This window comes from Schistocerca piceifrons, chromosome 3 (genome assembly GCF_021461385.2).
Source record: "Schistocerca piceifrons isolate TAMUIC-IGC-003096 chromosome 3, iqSchPice1.1, whole genome shotgun sequence".
In the NCBI taxonomy this organism is placed as follows: domain Eukaryota; kingdom Metazoa; phylum Arthropoda; class Insecta; order Orthoptera; family Acrididae; genus Schistocerca; species Schistocerca piceifrons.
Genome location: NC_060140.1, coordinates 777,477,736 through 777,498,382, shown reverse-complemented (window position 1 = coordinate 777,498,382; position 20,647 = coordinate 777,477,736). Strand labels below are relative to the sequence as shown.

Genomic DNA, 20,647 nt, shown 5'->3' with positions numbered 1-20,647 from the left:
TGCGACTATGTTCCGGCAAAGCTATTACGTTATAAAACAAGCGTAACTTGAGGTGTGCCCCAGGGCAGCGTAATAGGTCCTCTGGTCTTTACGATTTATATAAACGATCTGGTTGATGGTATTGACAGCGGCCTTAGACTGTTTGCCGATGATGCTGTAGTCTACAGGAAAGTAGTATCACACAACAGTTGTGAACAAATCAATGAAGATTTGCAGAAAATAAATACGTGGTGTAATGACTGGCAGTTATCTCTCAATATTTGTAAGTTTAACCTACTGCGTATAACAAGGCGAAAATCCCCATTAATGTACGAGTACAAAATAAATAAATGCCCAGTCTTTGGAAGCGGTAATGTCCGTCAAGTACCTGGGTGTGACTATTAGAAATTATCTCAAATGGAATGATCAGATTACACAAGTAACGGGTAAGGCGAACTCTGGATTGCGGTTTATTTGTAGAATCCTGAAGCGATGCAGTTCTTCAACAAAGGAAATAGCTTACAATATGTTAGTTCGTCCAGTCTTGGAGTATTGTTCGTCTGTATTGTTCGTCAGTTGGGTCTGATTCAAGAGATTGAGAAGGTCCGAAGAAGAGCTGCAACATTCGTGACTGGTACATTTAGCCATTGCGAGAGCGTTACAAATCTCATAGAAAGTTTAAGTGGGACACACTTGCAGATAGACAGTGCGCTAAGCAGAAGGGGCTGCTCACTAAATTCCGAAATCCGATCTTCACCGAGGATGTAGAGCATATATTATTACCACCAACTTTCAAATCGCGCAATGATCACCATTCAAAGATAATGGAAATTAGATCTCGTACTGAGGCGTTCAGACAGTCGTTTTTCCTACGCGCGATTCGCGAGTGGAACAGAGGGGTGGGGGGATATGACTTTTATGACTTTGGCGCGAATTGTACCCTCCGCCACACACCGCTTGGTGGTTAGCGGAGTACATATGTAGATGTAGATAATTGATAAACAGAGGAAGTGAAAACAACTGAACACCTGTGATATATACTGGTCGTCTATTAGATAGCGCTAACATAATACCTGACAGCCATTACGGTCATTTCTTCTAGCACTTGTTCCCACAACGTGGTACTGACAAGTGCGTGTCTACGAAGGCATTCCACACCGCGAGTGGGTACCAACGCCCCCTGGTGAGGGAGAACTGTGGCGCTCCTGCCACAGGGTCTGGTTAGCGACAGTGGTCGGCCAGCTTCGCCTGCGAATGCTGCCAGTCCCTGGTGGCGTCTCGTTTCGTGACGCAGCGGTCGGGGTAACCTATACAGTACACGAGACTTCCCGCAAACGTGACGTCAGTTTGACGCCACACACTGTATGGAAGACGAAAAGAGCAGTCGCGATCGTTTGTTCACAGCACGCGAGGTAAACGCCAGGTTGGAAACGATAACATTGACCTCCATTAGAGAGAACTGAAAGTTACGCTTTTTCTTGACTTCAGAGTGCGTTAACCCCAAAATTGCATCCTTTGTAAATGTATAAAGGTGTGCTTTAAATTGGGCTGGGGTGTGGATAAAAAGGAGATTGAAGTGTTGGCAAGATTTGTCTCAGAAACTTGCTGAAATAGTCGTACTAACTATTTTTCCATTTTTCGTAATACGCCTTCATCAACTCCGAAAGTGAGACGACTTGCTGATATACGAGGGCCACTCCGAAAGAAATGCACACTTTTTTTGTAAAAATACAGTTTTCATTCTGCATCTGTGAAAGTTTTACAGTGTGTAGATACATCCTTCCCGCTTGTTTTCATACTTAGTTCAACATGTTCCCGTGAGTGGCGCCGTCACAGCATGTCTTCAAGATGGCTCCTACACTTGACGTTCGTCAGAAGCAACGTGCTGCCATAGAATTCCTGCGATGTGAAACGAGACAGTGGGAAACATCCACAACAGGTTGAAAAAGGTGTATGGAGATGCTGCTGTCGATCGCAGTACAGTTAGTCGTTGGGATGCAGGTTACGGATGAAAGCGGGCACGGCAATATTGAGGATTGTCCTCCCAGCGGCAGGCCTCGCACTGCACACACTCCAGACAATGTGCAGAGAGTTAACGAATTGGTGACTGCTGACAGATGCATCAAAGTGAACGAATTGTACTCTACGTTGGGATAGGGGAAGGAAGTGTTTGTTGAATACTGAAAGTGTTGGCGTTAAAAATGTTTGTGCCAGGTGGTTTCCCAGGATGTTGACAGTGGCTCACAAAGAAACAAGAAAAACGGTATGCAGCGAACTTTTGGAACAGTACGGGAATGGTGGAGATGAATTTCTTGCAAGAATTGTGACAGGTGATGAAACATGGCTCCATCATTTTTCACCAGAGACGAAGAGGCAATCAATGGAGTGGCATGATGCAAATTCACCCAAGAAAAAAAAAATTCAAAACCACACCTTCTGCTGGAATAGTTATGCCTATGGTGTTTTTCGATTCCGAAGGGCTCTTGCTTGTGGACATCATTCCAAGTGGAACCACCATAAATTCTGATGCATATGTGACGACACTCAAGAAACTTCAAGCTCGACTGAGTCGTGTTCGACCACATCGGCAAAAGCAGGATGTTTTGCTGTTGCACGACAATGCACGGCCACATGTCAGTCAAAAAACCATGGAAGCGATCACAAAACTCGGATGGACAACACTGAACCACCCACCTTACAGTCCTGACCTGGCTCCATGTGACTATCATCTCTTTGGGAAACTGAAAGACACTCTTCGTGGAACAAGGTTTGAAGATGATGACTCCCTTGTGCACGCTGCCAAACAGTTGCTCCAACAGGTTGTTCCAGAATTTTACCGTGCAGGTATACAGGTGCTGGTTCCAAGATGGCGTAAGGCAGTTTAGAGTGATGGAAATTATGTGGAGAAATGAAAATATTGTTCCTAACGGATGTATCTACACACTGTAAAACATTCAAACATGTAGAATAAAAGATGGATTTAAAAAAAAAATAGTGTGCATTTCTTTTGGAGTGACCCACGTATATCCCAGCCGTTGAAGTGTCTGTCACCTGAAGCCGCTACTACTCGCTCAGATAGCTCCTCAGCAGACCTCACCAGGGCTGGGCGCATCCCCGCTTACCAACACAGCTCGGCACAAACGGGACGGTCTCCCATCCAAGTGCCTGACTTCGTTAATCTGACGCGATCCCGTGTATCCACCGCGGCAAGGTCGTTGGCTGTCATAATTACTTCATTCGTGTTTATCTCAAAAGGTTGACATGGCTTCAATTACAATGGTTGTCCACAAATTAAATACCATTCTTTATTTAAAAATCAGGAGCATTTTATTCGTACAAAATTTGTACGTGGCATTGCTCGTACATGGCTACGCTATTTTTCTACATAATCCCGGCAAGTTCGATGCACTTCTTGAATCGAGGAACGAGGTCCTCGATCCCTTTGTCAAAAACATCTCCCGCTCCTGTCCGCAACCAACTTGACACTGCTCCAAAGACTTAGCTTGTTTTGTATCACTCATCGAAGTTTTTTTACCAATTCACATCAACGGGAGAACAACTCCTTTTCGATCCAAAAGACGCTGAATATAACTTTTTTGGCGGAGATAACCTCAAGAAATTTTCAAACGGGAGGTGAACTGGTGTGTCGCCATGTATTGATTGCCTTTTGGACTCAGGCGTATGATGGAGCGCTCCTTTTTCGTCATCGTCACCTGTAATGACCGAGTCGAAAAACTCGTCTCTTTCCCTTTATAAACGGCCCAAAACTTTCTGAGCACACTCCACACTCCATTTCAGATCCAGCATAGCTCAAAATATCTGGGTTGCTTTTCTTCCCTCACCAGTACACCTCATGACATAAACAAGGCGAATATTCACTTCACTATATTTTTTGCATTTTACAGAATATATCGTTATACATTTCGGTACTGTACCCACTTGACATTCCAATACGATATTGCTGGATAGGCCTTTTACCATACTTATCTCATCACGAAACGTAAGGGATTCTTGATTATTACAGTATTTGCGTTTAGCAACAGGCAGAAGTAATTTTGAAAAGTTGTTCTTACTAATTAAAAGGTAACCGTTATTTTCACGTTTTACAATACCAACATATTGTTCATTTTCGATAAGGTATTTCATCTTTTGTTTTGAAGCACTGCCTGGCGAACTTTCAGGCCTAACATTATTTCGCTGTGGCGTAACAGTTTCTTTATTTTCACGGTTTCTAACAACACTCTTCAATTGATCATCGTAAAATTTACGACTGTAATGAAACTTCCTCGTTTTTGACATTTTACGAAGAAAAATGGTTGAAATATGCAGTCACAACAACAAGTTTACAACAAGAGCGCATGCAAAAAACGTAAGTAAACTCAAGTAATCTCTTGTATCGACAGAAAGATGTATTGCAATAAATCCCTGCTAGTAGTACTGTCGATATGTTCTGCAAGGACGGAGCGGTGTAGCTGAGTGGTTAGCACAATGGACTCGCATTCGGGAGGACGACTGTTCAAACCCGTGTCCAGCTATCCTGATTTAGTTTTTCCGTGTTTTTCCTAGATTTTTTAAGGTATACGCCGGGATGGTTCCTTCGAAAGGGCGCCGCCACTTTCCTTCTCCATCCTTCCCAAATCCGAGCTTGTGCTCCGTCTCTAATGACCTCATTGTCGACGGGACAATAAGTAATGAGACACCGTAGGCAAGGTTTTTGCCTTTGACACTATTGTGACATTTAGGCATTCATACGCCGTAACTGCTTTAGAAAGGCGTTTAACACGAAAATGATGAGGTACTACACATAATGTTTATTTTTTTAGAATCAGGAAGAAACACAGAATTTTATTGAAAAAAAATTACCATGTTTTGGGTCCTCGCCTTAAGAAAGCGAACAACCGCGCACACCTCACATTTGGCGGGAAACGGTGGCACAGTGTCCACCTCTAGCAGCAATCACAGTCAGACAACAAAGCACCGAGCCGCGAGACAGCCCGTTATGGTGGGGGATGCCCATACTTCAAGCTAGTGTTGCCAACTAATGAAAAATTGGTGCATTCCACCGCAAATGACAGGCGATTTTTAATTCGTGGACAACACACTTGTTTCTGTTTAATAATCATGTAAACGCAGAAACTGCAATAGAAAAAGTGAAAGCCTTGACGTCCACAAGCATAGTTTGATTCCCTGTAAAGTATTTGATTAGGTGTCTCGCGGCTGGTGTTAAATTAAGGCGAATGTGTAAACCAAATAACAAGGATGTACTGTTGTGGCTGAGGTCACTAACTGACAGCAGAGCGCAACTAAGTACATTGGCGTTGGTGAAGGCGCCGACTACGTAAGGGACGGCGATGCCCGTCAGGTTGGCGATGCTGTTGACGATGCCGGCGATGGTGCCCGAGTAGTTGGGCGCGATGGCCTGCATGTTCATGTAGGGCGCTGCACAGTACGTGGAGATGCAGAAGCCGCTGATGGCCAGCATGGCCACCAGCACACTGGTGTTGCAGCCCACCAAAGTCACCACCAGCAGCGTCGCGGCGGGCACCAGGGTACCTGCAAGTGGGGCCAGGGTTGCCACAATATAAATGTCTAACACTAGCACGGACAGTCAGATTATACACTACTGGCCATTAAAACTGCTACACCAAGAAGAAATGCAGATGATAAACGGGTATTCATTGGACAAATATATTATACTAGAACTGACATGTGATTACATTTTCACGCAGTTTGGGTGCATAGATCCTGAGAAATCAGTACCCAGAACAACCACCTCTGGCCGTAATAACAGCCTTGATACGCCTAGGCATTGAGTCAAACAGAGCTTGGATGGCTAGCTTGGATGGCGTGTACAGGTACAGCTTCCCATGCAGCTTCAACACGATACCACAGTTCATCAAGAGTAGTGACGAGTATTGTGACGAGCCAGTTGCCCGACCACCAGACCACCACTGACCAGACGTTCTCAATTGGTGAGAGATCTGGAGAATGTGCAGGCCAGGGCAGCAGTCGAACATTTTCTGTATCCAGAAAGGCCCGTACAGGACCTGCAACATGCGGTCGTGCATTATCCTGCTGAAATGCAGGGTGTCGCAGGGATCGAACGAAGGGTAGAGCCACGGGTCGTAACACATCTGAAATGTAACGTCCACTGTTCAAAGTGCCGTCAATCCGAACAAGAGGTGACCCAGACGTGTAACCAATGGCACCCCATACCATCACGCCGGGTGATACGCCAGTACGAATACACGCTTCCAATGTACGTTCTCTGCGATGTCGCCAAACACGGATGCGACCATCATGATGCTGTAAACAGAACCTGGATTCATCCGAAATAATGACGTTTTGCCATTCGTGCACCCAGCTTCGTCGTTGAGTACACCATCGCAGGCGCTCCTGTCTGTGATGCAGCGTCAAGGGTAAAACCGCAGCCATGGTCTCCGAGCTGATAGTCCATGCTGCTGCAAACGTCATCGAACTGTTCGTGCAGATGGTTGTTGTCTTGCAAACGTCCGCATCTGTTGACTCAGGGATCGAGACGTGGCTGCACAATCCGTTAGAGCCATGCGGATAAGATGCCTGTCATCTCGACTGCTAGTGATACGAGGCCTTTGGGATCCAGCACGGCGTTCCGTATTACCCTCCTGAACCCACTGATTCCCTATTCTGCTAACAGTCGTTGGATCTCGACCAACTCGAGCACCAATGTCGCGATACGATAAACCACAATCGCGATAGGCTACAATCCGACCTTTATCAAAGTTGGAAACGTGATGGTACTCATTTCTCCTCCTTACACGAGGCATCACAACAACGTTTCACCAGACAACGCCGGTCAACTGCTGTTTTGTGTATGAGAAATCGGTTGGAAACTTTCCTCATGTCAGCACGTTGTAGGTATCGCCACCGGCGCCAACCTTGTGTAACTGCTCTGTAAAACTAATCATTTGCATATCACACATCTTCTTCCTGTCGGGTTAAATTTCGCGTCTGTGGCTCGTCATCTTCGTGGTGTAGCAATTTTAATGGCCAGTAGTGTACCTTTTGCATAAAATCTTCTGATGTTCTTGACGCGTCAACCGGGAGCAAAGAATCAAGCTTTCGATGATAATCTCTGTCGTCTCCACCAGGAGCTTAAGCTGCGACATAACGTCGCGCAAGAGGCATCGGACCTGCTGAGTATGTGGCTAGAATGAACTGGTCTCTTGCTGTTCAAAATTTATTTGTTACATTGACGCGCTCCGGGCGCAGTCCATCATCAGAACGTCAAAAACAAAAATCTTCATATCAAGTATGGAGTCACGTGCGTCAGTCCACATTTTAGTACTGATGTTGAGGACTGACACATGTGACTACATACCTTATATGAAGACTTTCCTTTTTGATTTTATGACGATGGCCTGCGTCCAAAAAGCGTCCGTAATGTAAATAAATTTTCAAGAAGTGACCAGTTCATTGTAGCACCCTATTCAACACTGCCCTAAGTCTCCTCAAGTTTTCATCGGGAGCAACTGATTCTTGTAACTACTTTTTTCTCTTTGTAATAATGGCAAACATTAAGATAGGAAATACAATGCTAATGCAAATAGCCCCGCCCGACTAAGCGCGGGGTCTAACGCGCTGCTTCCTGAGCGGGAAGGCGTGCCGGTCCCTGGCACGAATCCACCCGGCGCATTAGTGTCGAGGTCCGGTGTGCCGGCCAGCCTGCGGATGGTTTTAAGGCGGTTTTCCATCTGTTTCGGCAAATCCCCTTATTCCGCTTCTGTTATACTGCGCCGGCGACTGCTCTGCAAACACCGTTTCCACGTACGCGTACACCATAATTTGGGGTTACACTCGTCTGATATGAGACATACCCATGAGGGTCCACTTGGGGCAGAACCGCACGATAACACTGGGTTCGGTGTGGGTGGGTGGACTGCTGTGGCCTGTTGTGGGGTTGTGAACCACTGAGAGCTACGCCGAGACGAAGCCTCTCTGTCGTTTCTAGGTCCCCGGTTCAATACAGTACAATGCAAATAAATGAATTTTGCTGCTTCTGAAGTACAACAACAGATTACAACAGAAGTGCGAGGGGCGTTCAATAAGTAATGGAACACTTTTTTTCTGAAGGCAGGTTGGTTTTATTGAGGATTCCTATGCATCATATTATTCCCCACTCTTTTGGCTACAAAACCCTATCTTCTAACATAATCTCCCTTCCCAAGTTGCGACATGGTCGCGAATAAAACAGTGACCCGTATATACAATAAGTTTCCTTTAATTTACATCTATGGTCACAAACTTTTTGTTAACAGGTTACCGCTTCCGTCTATAATGACCATCATCAGATATGTTTACAGGACTTTGTTTTTATAAAACAGATCTGGTGATGGTCATTATAAACCAATACCGGTAATCTGTTACCAAAAAGTTTATGACCATAGAAGTAAATTAAAGGAATCTTATAATCTCCCTTCAAGACGACGGCCTCAAGCCACCTTACTGAGAGGGCCTGTATGCCCGCATGGTATCACTCTAGTGGTCGACGTCGGAGCCAACGTCTTACTGCATCAGCAACCTCCCCATCACACACTATCTGCTCCCCGCGGAGTGCATCCTTCATTGGGCCAAAAAGTTGGAAGCCGGAAGGTGTGAGATCCGGGCTGTAAGGTGAATGAGGAAGAACAGTTCAATGAAGTTTCGTGAGCTCCTCTCAGGTGCGCAGACTTGTGTGAGGACAGTTGTACTGTGAGGTATTTGAGTGTGATCCATTATCACCTCGAACGAGAGTGTCCGCACTTTCCAATATTGAAGGAGTCACAGCTGTGTGTGGTCAGCCAGCACGCGGGATGCCGGACAGACTTACACGCCTTACTGAAATGATGACTGAACCCTCGCCCAGCAGCCGGCCGCGGTGGTCTCGTGGTTCTAGGCGCGCAGTCCGGAACCGCGCGACTGCTACGGTCGCAGGTTCGAATCCTGTCTTGGGCATGGATGTGTGTGGTGTCCTTAGGTTAGTTAGGTTTGAGTAGTTCTAAGTTCTGGGGGACTGATGACCACAGCTGTTAAGTCCCATAGTGCTCAGAGCCATTTTGAACCTCGCCCAGCAACTCACCGTGATTTTGTTCACTGCCAGATAGTGGATATTCTGCGAGCGCCTTGGAATATCCGCGGTGCTCTGGTTTTCCGCCAAAAGGAACTCAATGACAGCTCTCTGCTTGGAACGCACCGTCTTTACAGACACCATTTTGAAGACTACGTATAGCGCCGCTATCTATCGGGGCTTAACAGAGAATCTTGCACGATGTCCCACAAAAAATTTCGGATTTTTTTGAACCGAAATCTACGAATAAAAAAATTTGTTGCATTACTTATTGAAAGTCCCTCGTATAATGGATATTAAAAGAAGAATTGGAAGACCAAACAAGAATTTAGAAAGAAGAGTAATTTATTAACAAACAACTAAATAATATAGAAACAAGAAAGAAATTCGTCAATACATTGACCTGGAGCTTTTTAAGCTCTGGTTGTGAAGGGTGGGTTCTGGGTACAGAGGTAAAGAACATAGTAGAAGTAGCAGAAATTTGATTGTGGAAAAGAGCAATAAAAACATACTAAAATGAAAGAAAATCTAATGAATAAATACTAAAATAAATTAATTAACATGGTACAGAGACGAATAGCAAAATTAACTGAACACCAAATTCGACATAACAACTTCATAAAAAATCTTAGAAGGTAAAATCCTGGGAATAAAATCAGGAGGCAAGCCCATAAAATCTCTATTACATGTTATTAGTGGAACGAAATGCATCAATCCCAACCAAATGGTAAAACTGCGAGAGACAAAAGGATTGCTACAGCAACAAACTTATGATTTTTACTCCAGTTTCCGACGATGGGGGCAGGAGAGGGGGGGGGGGGGAGGGGTTGGGACGTTTAACATGTTGAAGTGGTACATGTTACTATAAAGCATAAAACACGTCTCACTTTCCTTTTACTAGACTGATGAAGATGTGCCCGTAAAAACGTGACTTTAATTAGTAGTAGCGAATAAAGCATGTTCAGTGCCCGGGCTACTTTGAATTTATGTGCAGAAATGAGAAAGAAAAACGCTGTCACAGCGCTGAATGCGGCGACGGATGTATAATTTGGACTGGACAGAGATGGGTCGCTTGCACTTTGCAGTCGTGCTTTGAGGACTCTGTGGACTCCGAAGAAGAAAGAGGCCTGACGACAATGGTCGAGAACTAAAGAAAATTGGATGTTGTTATATAGATTCTAGGCTATGCTGTCTCAAGTTACGTACGAACTTATGGTTTTGGTCAATCACTGAAGCATCATGTATGAACGTCTTGTCTGAAAAGCTTCATAATTATCAATTGTTGTGAATTAAGAACTTATTCGAATGTAGAAGAATTACGCAAACCGTGTTTTGTGATTTCGTAATGATTTGTTTAAATGTAAAAGTTCTCTTATAACCCTCGACCCTCTACAATCGGAAAGGAAGTCATCGTTCAAATATGTGGCAATGCATAGCAGGACCGCAACATCAAGAGAAAACAAGACGGCGACCGGGAAATTCGGAAAAGAAGGTAACTGTTATTACAGGGAACGAGTAAAGACTTGGCTTGTCGAAATATATCGATCACTTAAAATCAAACCACAACAAGAAAAACACCTCAATGTGTAACAAAAGTTTTAAGTATTTAAAACACTAGTGCTTTAAAAATATACCTTATGCTGAATTACACGATTTTTAAAGAACTTTGAGATGATTTAACACTGTGGTTAAAACTATTTCATTTATATTGATATAATGGTAATGTTGGTGGTGCATAAAACTGATCATACTTATGTTTGTTAGCTATTCCAAGCAAAACATGTGCTTTGTTTGTGCTCCACAATTTTAGTAAGTTTGACCGTAATAAACTGATGCTGGCAATTTACGCGTTTATTTACATATACAAACCGACTTCCGAATTTTCCTGTGTGTGAGCGTGCGTTTGCCAAATAGGTCCGATTCAAAATACTAGATTCTAATATTTTTTTGTTCATGTCGTTTTCGCGTAATCTTTGACTGATTATGTCAATACTCATGTACATCAGAATATATCGTGTATTTTCGAAAGAATTTTACTATATCGTCGATTGTAAACTTAATTTCTTCCTTTTAGAAACTTTTAGTAACAAGACCCCGTTCAAAAACAATCGTTTCTTAACTGTCTGGTGTATTTCAGTGCACATCCACGTGGCTAAACTTATATTTTGAGAATTTTCTTAAGTTAAGGGTGTTGTGCATAATTGATTTCGTAAAAAATATGCGTTTGTGTTTTGCAGTTATTGTAACTATCATATCGCGTCACAGGCAATAAATTTTACACCATGTTTTCCAATTGTCATAATAGGTATCTGGTTTTGGCTGTTAAAGGCAACTGGTAACACTTGTAGCGTATCAGATTCATTCATTAAAATGGAATCAATAAGTTTATATTAGAGTTATTTGTTCACCGCCCTGTAAAACATTGCACCAGCCACGATTTGGCTGCACTATAGCTGCTGTTCCAGAACACGGGATAAGTTAGTGCCTGTTCGTAAGCAGCTGGAATTCACCCTGACTTCTGTCAAGAGATTGGAAGCTACTGCGGGTGGCGGTGCTGGGAGGGATCCCGAGAGTCGCGTACCAGAGATATCAAAGGTACCTCAAGATCGTATCGCTCCCGTAAAGACCGCGAGGACAAGATAAGATCAATAACAGCTCACTCAGAGGCGTTTAAACATTCAGCCTCCCCGCGCTACACACGTGAATGGAGGGGGCACCCTAATAACTGGTACATTGGGATATAACCTCTGCTATACACTTCGCAGTGGTTTGCGAAGAGCAGATGCAGATATAGAAATGAGTACTACAATGGGATCCTGTGGAACCACGGTATGTTATTGATGGAGGAGGAGGAAAAATGAGAAAACGACAGACGAAGTGAGATGGGGTGTGTTGTGCAGGGCCAGAAGGAATGGTTTATCTCAGAGCGAATTTCACCGTTTGGCAGTGCAAGTTTTCTGGAATTTCGGCGCGAGAGGATAGACACGTAAGAGTATGGAAAGTTTGATAGGGGAGTAGTGGTGTAGCGACGTACCTGAATTGATGATTACTGGATATGATTTTCGATGACATTGGCTGCTGGGAATGAGTTTTCCAGTTAGTTTATTGCTTGGGACGGAGCTCCAAAAAGAGAAGAATGTGTGGTAAACGGATGAGTTGGTATAGGATGCGAGAGGAGGGACGAAGGCGTATGCGGAAGTGGAGGTGGAGTGCATGTATTTCTAGGGTTTCAAGGGCTTTGTGTGATTTAAGAGAGGCGGATTAGATATTTATGGGTGATGATAATAGTAGAAGCGTGTAGAGCACGAGTGCGGCCTGTGAGTAGTTGTAGTTGTTTTTGGACTGTAAGGAGGTGTGCATTCCATGATAGTTTTCTGTCAAGGGATAGTCCTCAATGCTTTGTTGTGTCAGTGAGAGGAGTGTGTTGGTTGTGGATAGCGAGGACGATGGACTCGCTGTGTGTTGCGGCCAAAGACAGCGGCTTGGCTTTTCTGTGGATTTACGAGTACTTAAAGTTCCCTTTTTTTGTACCACTCAGTCAGAAAGATCAAGTGGAGATTGGGGCGGGTAGATATGTAGGCAGTGTTATCAGCTTCAGGAGGTTGTGGGGGTGGAAACTTGGGAATGTCAGAAGTGTACATGATGTAAAGGAGTGGGGGGAGAGGGGGGGCTGGAGGAGGCAGAAAAGAGATTGTGTTACACTATCAATAGGGTGAAACACCTGTGTTCTACTGCACGGGTAACGTACTAAGCTGATCACTCATTTTGTTTTCTTATGATAACATTAACAAAAAACATATCACAGTATCGTAACCGATTGTGACCATCCAGTACTCATTGTCAGACTAATAGCGCATGTTGCGAATGGTGACATAAGGTTCCTTGTGTTTACAACGCAATATGACTTGACGTCACCACCTGTATGGTGCACTTCAGTCTGACGATGAGCACGGGCTGGTCCAAATTGGTTATGGCACTTAAAACGCTTTTGTGATTGTTCTCGTAAGAAAATAAAAGAGGAATATTTTGGTGGTTGCTGTTGAAAGAACGAAAGAATATAGTTAGTCAATCACACAGTCTGCATTAACGATATGTTCTTTCTTCGATACAGAGAACTACAGAGTGCATAAATGACGTGACACATCTGTGAATATATCGTACTAGATTTTCAGGACTTGAAAATTACGAAAAAAAATCAAAGAGTTCCAACCAAACATCATAAAAACGCAACACCTTCAAGAACTTACTGAGCCCATTGACGACGCGGAGTCCGTTTATTTTGGAGATGTAGCCCTTGCGAAACACTACGTCGCCAGCCCAACCAAACAGCAGGCTTCCAATCACACCAGTGATTTGCGGAATGGCGGACAGGAAACCGTTCTGCGGAAAGAACAGACATTTGAAGATATCGGAAATGTACTTGGCAAATTCGACTGTAAAATTGCGCTTATAAACTACTCGTAGCGTCCTGCGCAATTTTTTCCCATATTTCAATTAAAAGTAAGGGGTGGGTGTACATATAAGAAAACTGATTTGTAGTGATACTTCGAAAACGTCTTAAATACTCAGAGTTGAAGTTCTGTTTTATCGCAGTGTTTTTCTAGCCAGAATTCTTCTGGAGATGATATTCACTTGTTTCCTTCGACGCACTTAGTCTCTTACATTTGGATTTACAGTTTAAAGTGGAATACCGACCACGGTACAGCTCGGCTTTTTGACAGAAAAACCATTGTGAGAGGTGAATGATTACTGAACCGGCTGGGGACCGAATTCTAAAGCTTTAGATTTCTTTTTATAGCTTTAACCGACACTTTAATAACACAAATGTTTAAAATACGTACTTTTCGTGATGCTGTTCTGTAATTAATTGTATTCAGTCTGCCTTTTTCTCAATGCTTCCTCCAAAAGACAAAAAAGCCATCCGTCTCCTTCTCTCTTATTTAACATTTTCTAATTCGTCGCATTCCAAATAAGGTGACTTGATTCTAATTGACGAAGATTAGAAATAAGCAACGTGTTACTAAATGTGGGTGAGCAGATAATCCGAAATTATTTCAATTACAATTTTACAGCAAGTGGCTTACGTTTAATATTTGTTAATTAAAATCAAGCCACCTGATATAAAATGTGACTAGGTATATAATTTGAAATTAGAGGGAAGGAAGTTGGTGGTTATGGCTAGCCAGTGATACTGATAGATAAATATTTTCATTCCTTAAATTCATGTCAGAAGCATCAGACAATAAATTGAAGGAATAAAGAAGTAGGGTCTACATGCTAAGGGAATATAACTGGCTGTCCGCTGTGGCCGAGCCGCTCTAAGCGCTTCAGTCCGGAACCGAGATGCTGCTACGGTCGCAGGTTCGATTCCTAACTCGGGCATGGATGTGTGTGATGTTCTTAGGTTAGTTAGGTTTAAGTAGTTCTACGTCCAGGGGACTGATGACCCCAGATGTTAAGTCCCATAGTGCTTAGAGCCATTTTGAATATAACTGACAAGAATACTTATTAGTGCTTATAACATTTACAGCAAGTGACAGATACTGTAAGAAGCGATCAAACAGTTTGCTTATAAGAGCGTTGCTGCAGTATATATGTAACGTAGAGTGATTCTGGTGAGGGTATATAAGCACCGACGTATAGGCAACGGATTAGGGTGACATTCGTGACTTTCCGACGTGAGTGTGGTAAATGGTGGAACGTAAACTATGATGACGCTATTACCAAATGTGTCCTAACAGAACCAACGTGCTGTTATTCTTTTCTTCGTTGTCGAAGAACAAACAACCTGTAGACATACATCGGAGAATGAAGAATGTGTATGGAGCAGTATCTTCGTTGAAAAGCACCATTGCGGAATGCTGCTGCTTCATGATAACACAAGTCTTCATATTTCAAATGTCGTACGCAGAAGTTATGACAACTTAAGTGGGAGGCACTGGAGCATGCGCCCTGTAGTCCTGGCCTCTCCCCGTGCGATTATCACGCAACTGGTCCCTTAAAAAAGGCTGTGAACGGTCGACGATTCCAGTCGGGCGAGGATGTAGAGCAGGCAATTACGGACTTCTTCACGCAGCAGGACACGGTGTTTTGCCAATCGGTATCTTCAAACTGTTGCGTTGATGGCGTGATTGCCTCAATATTTACGGCGATTTTGTCTGATTGGCATACCGATCCTGGTCTGCATGGCGTTTGAGCAGAAACTTTTTGATCGTCCATTATAATAACAGTTTCCTTATAATAATGTGTAGGAACTTTATGAAGAACAGTTTTATTAAGCAGCAATTTTCCGCAGTCATTACAACATGTTTCCTTCAATTCCAGGCATAAAAATTAAATCCCTGATTTGTTTCCAGTGCCCGCATACATCACTAATATTGTGCATCATGTATTACTTTCTAGTTTAGTTAGAGCACTCATATCACACGGCCTGTGACATATTTAACAGATTCTTTCTAGACACAATTCACTAATGCCTCAAGATAAACTCCGAGTACCTACCGAGCGAGAGGGCGCAGTGGTTAGCACACTGGACTCGCATTCGGGAGGACGACGGTTCAATCCCGTCTCCGGCCATCCTGATTTAGGTTTCCCGTTATGTCTCTAAATTTCTCCAGACAAAGGCTGGGATGGTTCCTTTGAAAGGGCGCGACCGACTTCCTTCCCCACCATTGAAGCAGTGTGAGTTTATGCTCCGTCTCTAATGACCTCGACGTTGACCCGACGTTAAACCCTAATCTTCTTAATTTCCTTCTTCCCACTATCTAGAAAAGAGAAATCTGAATGGGTTGTGAGGACCAGGAATGTAAGCCGCGCGGGATTAGCCGAGCGGTCAAGGCGCTGCAGTCATGGACTGTGCTGCTGGTCCGAGGTTCGAGTCCTCCCTCGGGCATGGGTGTGTGTGTTTGTACTTAGGATAATTTAGGTTAAGTAGTGTGTAAGCTCAGGGACTGATGACCTTAGCACTTAAGTCCCATAAGATTTCACACACATTTGAACTTTTTTTTTTTTTTAACTAGGAATGTAAGGAATTCAATGAGAAAGGTCGTGGTACTGTGCTGATATGTAATCATCTCATTGTATTCCGATCAGTGCGGTAATCCTATTTGAAGAAGGGCTGTAACTACATTTCTCTCAAGGCGATGTAGCTCTGATGAAGTGCGTTGTTTGGTCCACTGAGAAATAAGTTTTCTTCATTAACGTCAATTTTTTATTTTAAGCAGTTGTGACGTCCTGTAATTGCTTAGTGATTGTAACTGTCAGAGTGAAAAGAACGGAAATTTACGTATTCTGCTAAAAAGGAATTTGTAGTTTGCGAGCGAAAAAAATGTGCGGTACGACTGGTCAGTCTCCTTTCTGAATTTGTGGTCTACGTTTCTGCTATTAACAGTGACTTGCGCTACGCCAAAGAGAGTCGAACTGTGTGCTATGCGGTTTTCTGAATCTGTATCCGCGAATGATTAATGACAGGTCTCGTGAGGCACTCTACACTCTGCATTAGAACATTACGTATCTTTACTAGGGTAATATAATGCCAGATATCTACAGCCCACGTACTCAATAATACAACACAGCTACTATTCGAAAAAATTGTCAGAATGTGGAAATATAAAGCAACGTAGAGTTGCAGTTGATAGAAAACGTTTAGCAGTTTGTACTCCATAGTAAATAGATAACTGATTTCATACTGAATTACATACAAACAATAGTTTCTACTTTCCAAACGATCCTCTGGCTCTTGGCTTAGCGCTTAGTTAAGGAAGCCAAGTAGACCGACAAAAACGATAACTACTATTGCCGAATAATTATTTGTGGTATTATGGACTGACAACACAATTAAAAAACAAAACAATATTGTCAGACATGTCTGGAGAATGTTTTAGCCAGATTTTATGGTAGACAACTCACGCTTCGCACGTCGAAGTGCAGAATGTTGGCTATGTAGAGCGGCAGCGAAGTGATGAGCAGGTAGTACGTCCAGTCTAAGGTAATCATAAGTGAGACGAAAGCCCACAGGGGTGGTGACAGCAGGATTCTCTTCCAAGGCACAGGCAGCTTCTTCTGTAACATCAGAGGAACACTTTCACTCACCTGATTTGACTCAACGCTTGAGCCAGACATACATGTATTTCCCCCATTACTTCCTAATCTAACAACAACCGTTTTTATTCAAACTGTTGAATCATAACCTTGCAAACATATTATTAAAATATGAGGGCTGCTGTAAATTTTAATTAATATGCTCGTGAAGGGAACGACGTTAATAAGGCAAGCGGAGACTGTCAACGTATTCACTGACCAACTTTCATTGTGCAAAATTACAGGACAAGTCTAGTGAACAAAGAGCCAAGATAACAATCTGAAGGTGAGTTTAGAGCCCTGACGTCTCTTTTGGAGTCTTAGGCCGAGGGATATAAGCTGAAGAGAAAAATACTCCTTAGTATTTCTGCTAGGACACCTACGACGCACGAGGCCACGCTGTGTCCAGAAATTTTGCCACCTATTTCCCTTTGCTACTGTATTATCGTCATGCAGAACTGAGTATTGTGAGCATTGTACAGACAATAAAATCGTGCACTCTAGGAGCAGATTTTAGACACGTTGTGAGGAGGAGGAAATATTATAAACTCAACAAAAGCCCAGCTTCGATCAGACGAAGAGGATCGAGCTGGTGATTGACGGAGATAGTCGCCCGTGTGAGCACAGCCTGCTTTGGTCGCATCATCCCACGCCTCCATCTTCAGATCGGGAAAGGAGCTGGACACAGCTGGAACCTATCGCAGTTGCTGACTTCACTGTTAACTGGTTATAGACTGGTTTTACGTCCATGTTCCTTACATACCATGTTTTTCATAGTAGCTTGATAGCCAAGTGACAAAGACACAAGGCCTTGATTTACGTGTGTAAGTGGGCGCACTCTAGCCGAATCTAAGATTTTCTTTCTTTTTTTTTTTGTACTTTTATCCCGAGGGAACTTTCATCTACATCAACTCTGAGCTAGGTGTAAGATTGTCGCCTTTAAGACCCCAGAAGTTTCAGCAAATTTTTAATTAGCCTATGTACTCTAACTGATACCTCACTGTGATAGTCCCCGATATTGCACCATACTAAATGGCCACATAACCACATTTCAGTAGCTTTACACTTAGGAGATACGTGAAGATTTCAGTTAGATCACATCATGGTCCGACAGAAATTCCGAAATCAGATACTGGATTGTAAGGCTTAATCAGGAACAGATATAAACTCAGATCACAATTCAGTAATAATGAAGACTACGATCAAGTTTAAGAGAATAGTCAGGAACAATTAATGAACAAGGAAGTGGAATACGGAAGTTCCAAGGAATGAAGAGATTCACATGAAGTTCTCTAAGGTTATAGATACTGCGATAATGAACAGGTCAGTAGGCAGTTTAGTTCAAGAGAAATAGGCATCCCTTAATAGGGCAGTCACAGAAGTTGGAAATAAAACTGTAGGTACAAGGAAGGTAACTGCGAAGGAACCATGGATAACAAAATAAATACTTTAGTTGATCGACGAAAGAAGAAACTACAAAAGTATTCAGGGAAATTCAGGAACAGAGGAATAGAAGTCACTTTGGACTGAAATAAGTAAGAATAGCAGGTAAGCTAAGGCAAAATGGCTGCTTGAAAGATATTAAGAAATCTAAAAAGAAATCATTGCCGCAAGGACGGACTCAACATACTGGGGGCCGAACCGCACAATAACCAGGGGTTCAAAGTGGGGAGGCGGCGGGGTGGGTGGACTGCTGTGACCTGTTGCAGGGTTGTGGACCACTGTGGGCAACGGCGGGACGAAGCCTCTCCGTCGTTTCTAGGTCCCTGGTTCCATACACAATATGCACAACCCCTAGGAGCCTGTGATAAGAATTGTGAAACACCCTTATACCATGCCCTCTTGGCTTTTTGTAGATGTTATAACTATACAGCCACGCGGAATGGCAGCGCGGTTTGAGGCGCCTTGTCACGAATTGCGCGGTCCCTTCTACAGGACGTTCGAGTCCTGGCTCGGGCATGGATGTGTGTGTTATTCTTAGCATAAGTTAGTTTAAATAGTGTGTAAGTCTAGGGACCGATGACCTCAGCAGTTTGGTCCCTTAGGAATTCACACACCTTCGAACATTTTTTATAAGTATTCGTCTCACCACTTTATCTCCATTCGTTTCGATACTGCCAACATTTGACGCAACCTTATATTTTCGAAGGCTTTCTCTTTTTCACAAAGGATAGGAACGTATTGTGACTTCTCTTTGCTTTTACTGTACTTCCACTACTAAACGCAAAGAAAGAATTGCTTCTCCTGTATGTTTTTCCGCCTGTTTTGACACCTTATTGCTTTTTGTGTAGTGTATCTTCAGCTTTTCACTCCCTTCTTTTCTACATTACTCTCGTTATGGTTCTGATTAACACAATTCCGAATGTGTATCGTAGGCACCTTTTGATTTATTTGAGCTCTGATAATTCAATGCTGTATGAAATAAGTAACACATTACACTAATAACGATTTCTTACTTTTCAACCTTCTTCCGCTCTTCTGTTACATTTCGGCAGTATTCTCCAGCTAAGACACTGTACTTGTATGCGAAAGGGGCAGAGTTCAATTCCGTAATCGGCGATCTCGATTTAGGTTTTTCGTGGTTTCCCTTGCCGGAATGGTTCATTTGCAAAGGAAGTTCAGCCATACAAATTCTTTCCTTCCTTCTCCGAGCAGGCTTTGAATGTACAGCTCTCTTTTATTTTCTCTTTTTTCTACGCTTGAGATAGATTACCCCTCTGAAGCTTTACGTTTTACTTGCCCGGAATTACATTTCAACTTCACCCAAGCGGAATTGATTTTGTTATGGCCATATTCGTCTCAATTTCTTTACATACCTGTCTCGTACTTTATCAGTTAAGGCTTAACACTTTCTGTTAACCTCATTTGGTCCGGTTGTCCATCCTTTATATTTTCTTTTATTTTCTTTTTTTTATCGATAGGATAGTTTCCTGTTATTGAAAGCATCGTCATCTCTGTTTTCGTTATACCTTTGGTACTAGTCTGCTCTGTTTGGTTTTATGTTCCAACTCTTCTAATATATTACTCTCAACAGTTACTTGTGCTATTGATCATTGGCTAGGGGAATTTTCCATAGTCTCATTCTATCATGGTTTTCTAGTCATTGAATTTTCTTCTCCCTTTTTAGCAGTCTTCATATACACTACTGGCCATTAAATTGCTACACCAAGAAGAAATGCAGATGATAAACGGGTATTCATTGGACAAATATATTATACTAGAACTGACATGTGATTACATTTTCACGTAATTTGGGTGCATAGATCGTGAGAAATCAGTACCCAGAACAACCACCTCTGGCCGTAATAACGGCCTCGATGCGTCTGGGCATTGAGTCAAACAGAGCTTGGATGGCGTGTACAGGTACAGCTTCCCGTGCAGCTTCAACACGATACAACAGTTCATCAAGAGTAGTGACTGGCGTATTGTGACGAGCCAGTTGCTCGGCCACCATTGAACAGACGTTTTCAATTGGTGAGAGATCTGGATAATGTGCTGGCCAGG

The 20,647-nt window shown here is 43.0% G+C and overlaps 1 protein-coding gene across 1 annotated transcript in view; it reads right to left on the bottom strand.

The window, feature by feature from the left end:
- LOC124789053 (sialin-like) overlaps window positions 1-20,647 on the bottom strand; it is a 93,384-nt gene that overhangs the window by 11,071 nt on the left and 61,666 nt on the right. The window contains exons 7-9 of the mRNA XM_047256344.1: window positions 16,973-17,125; window positions 13,312-13,444; window positions 5,291-5,532 (exon numbers count right to left, since the gene is read on the bottom strand). Coding sequence (XP_047112300.1) covers window positions 5,291-5,532; window positions 13,312-13,444; window positions 16,973-17,125 — 528 coding nt within the window. The remainder of the gene's footprint in view (window positions 1-5,290; window positions 5,533-13,311; window positions 13,445-16,972; window positions 17,126-20,647) is intronic.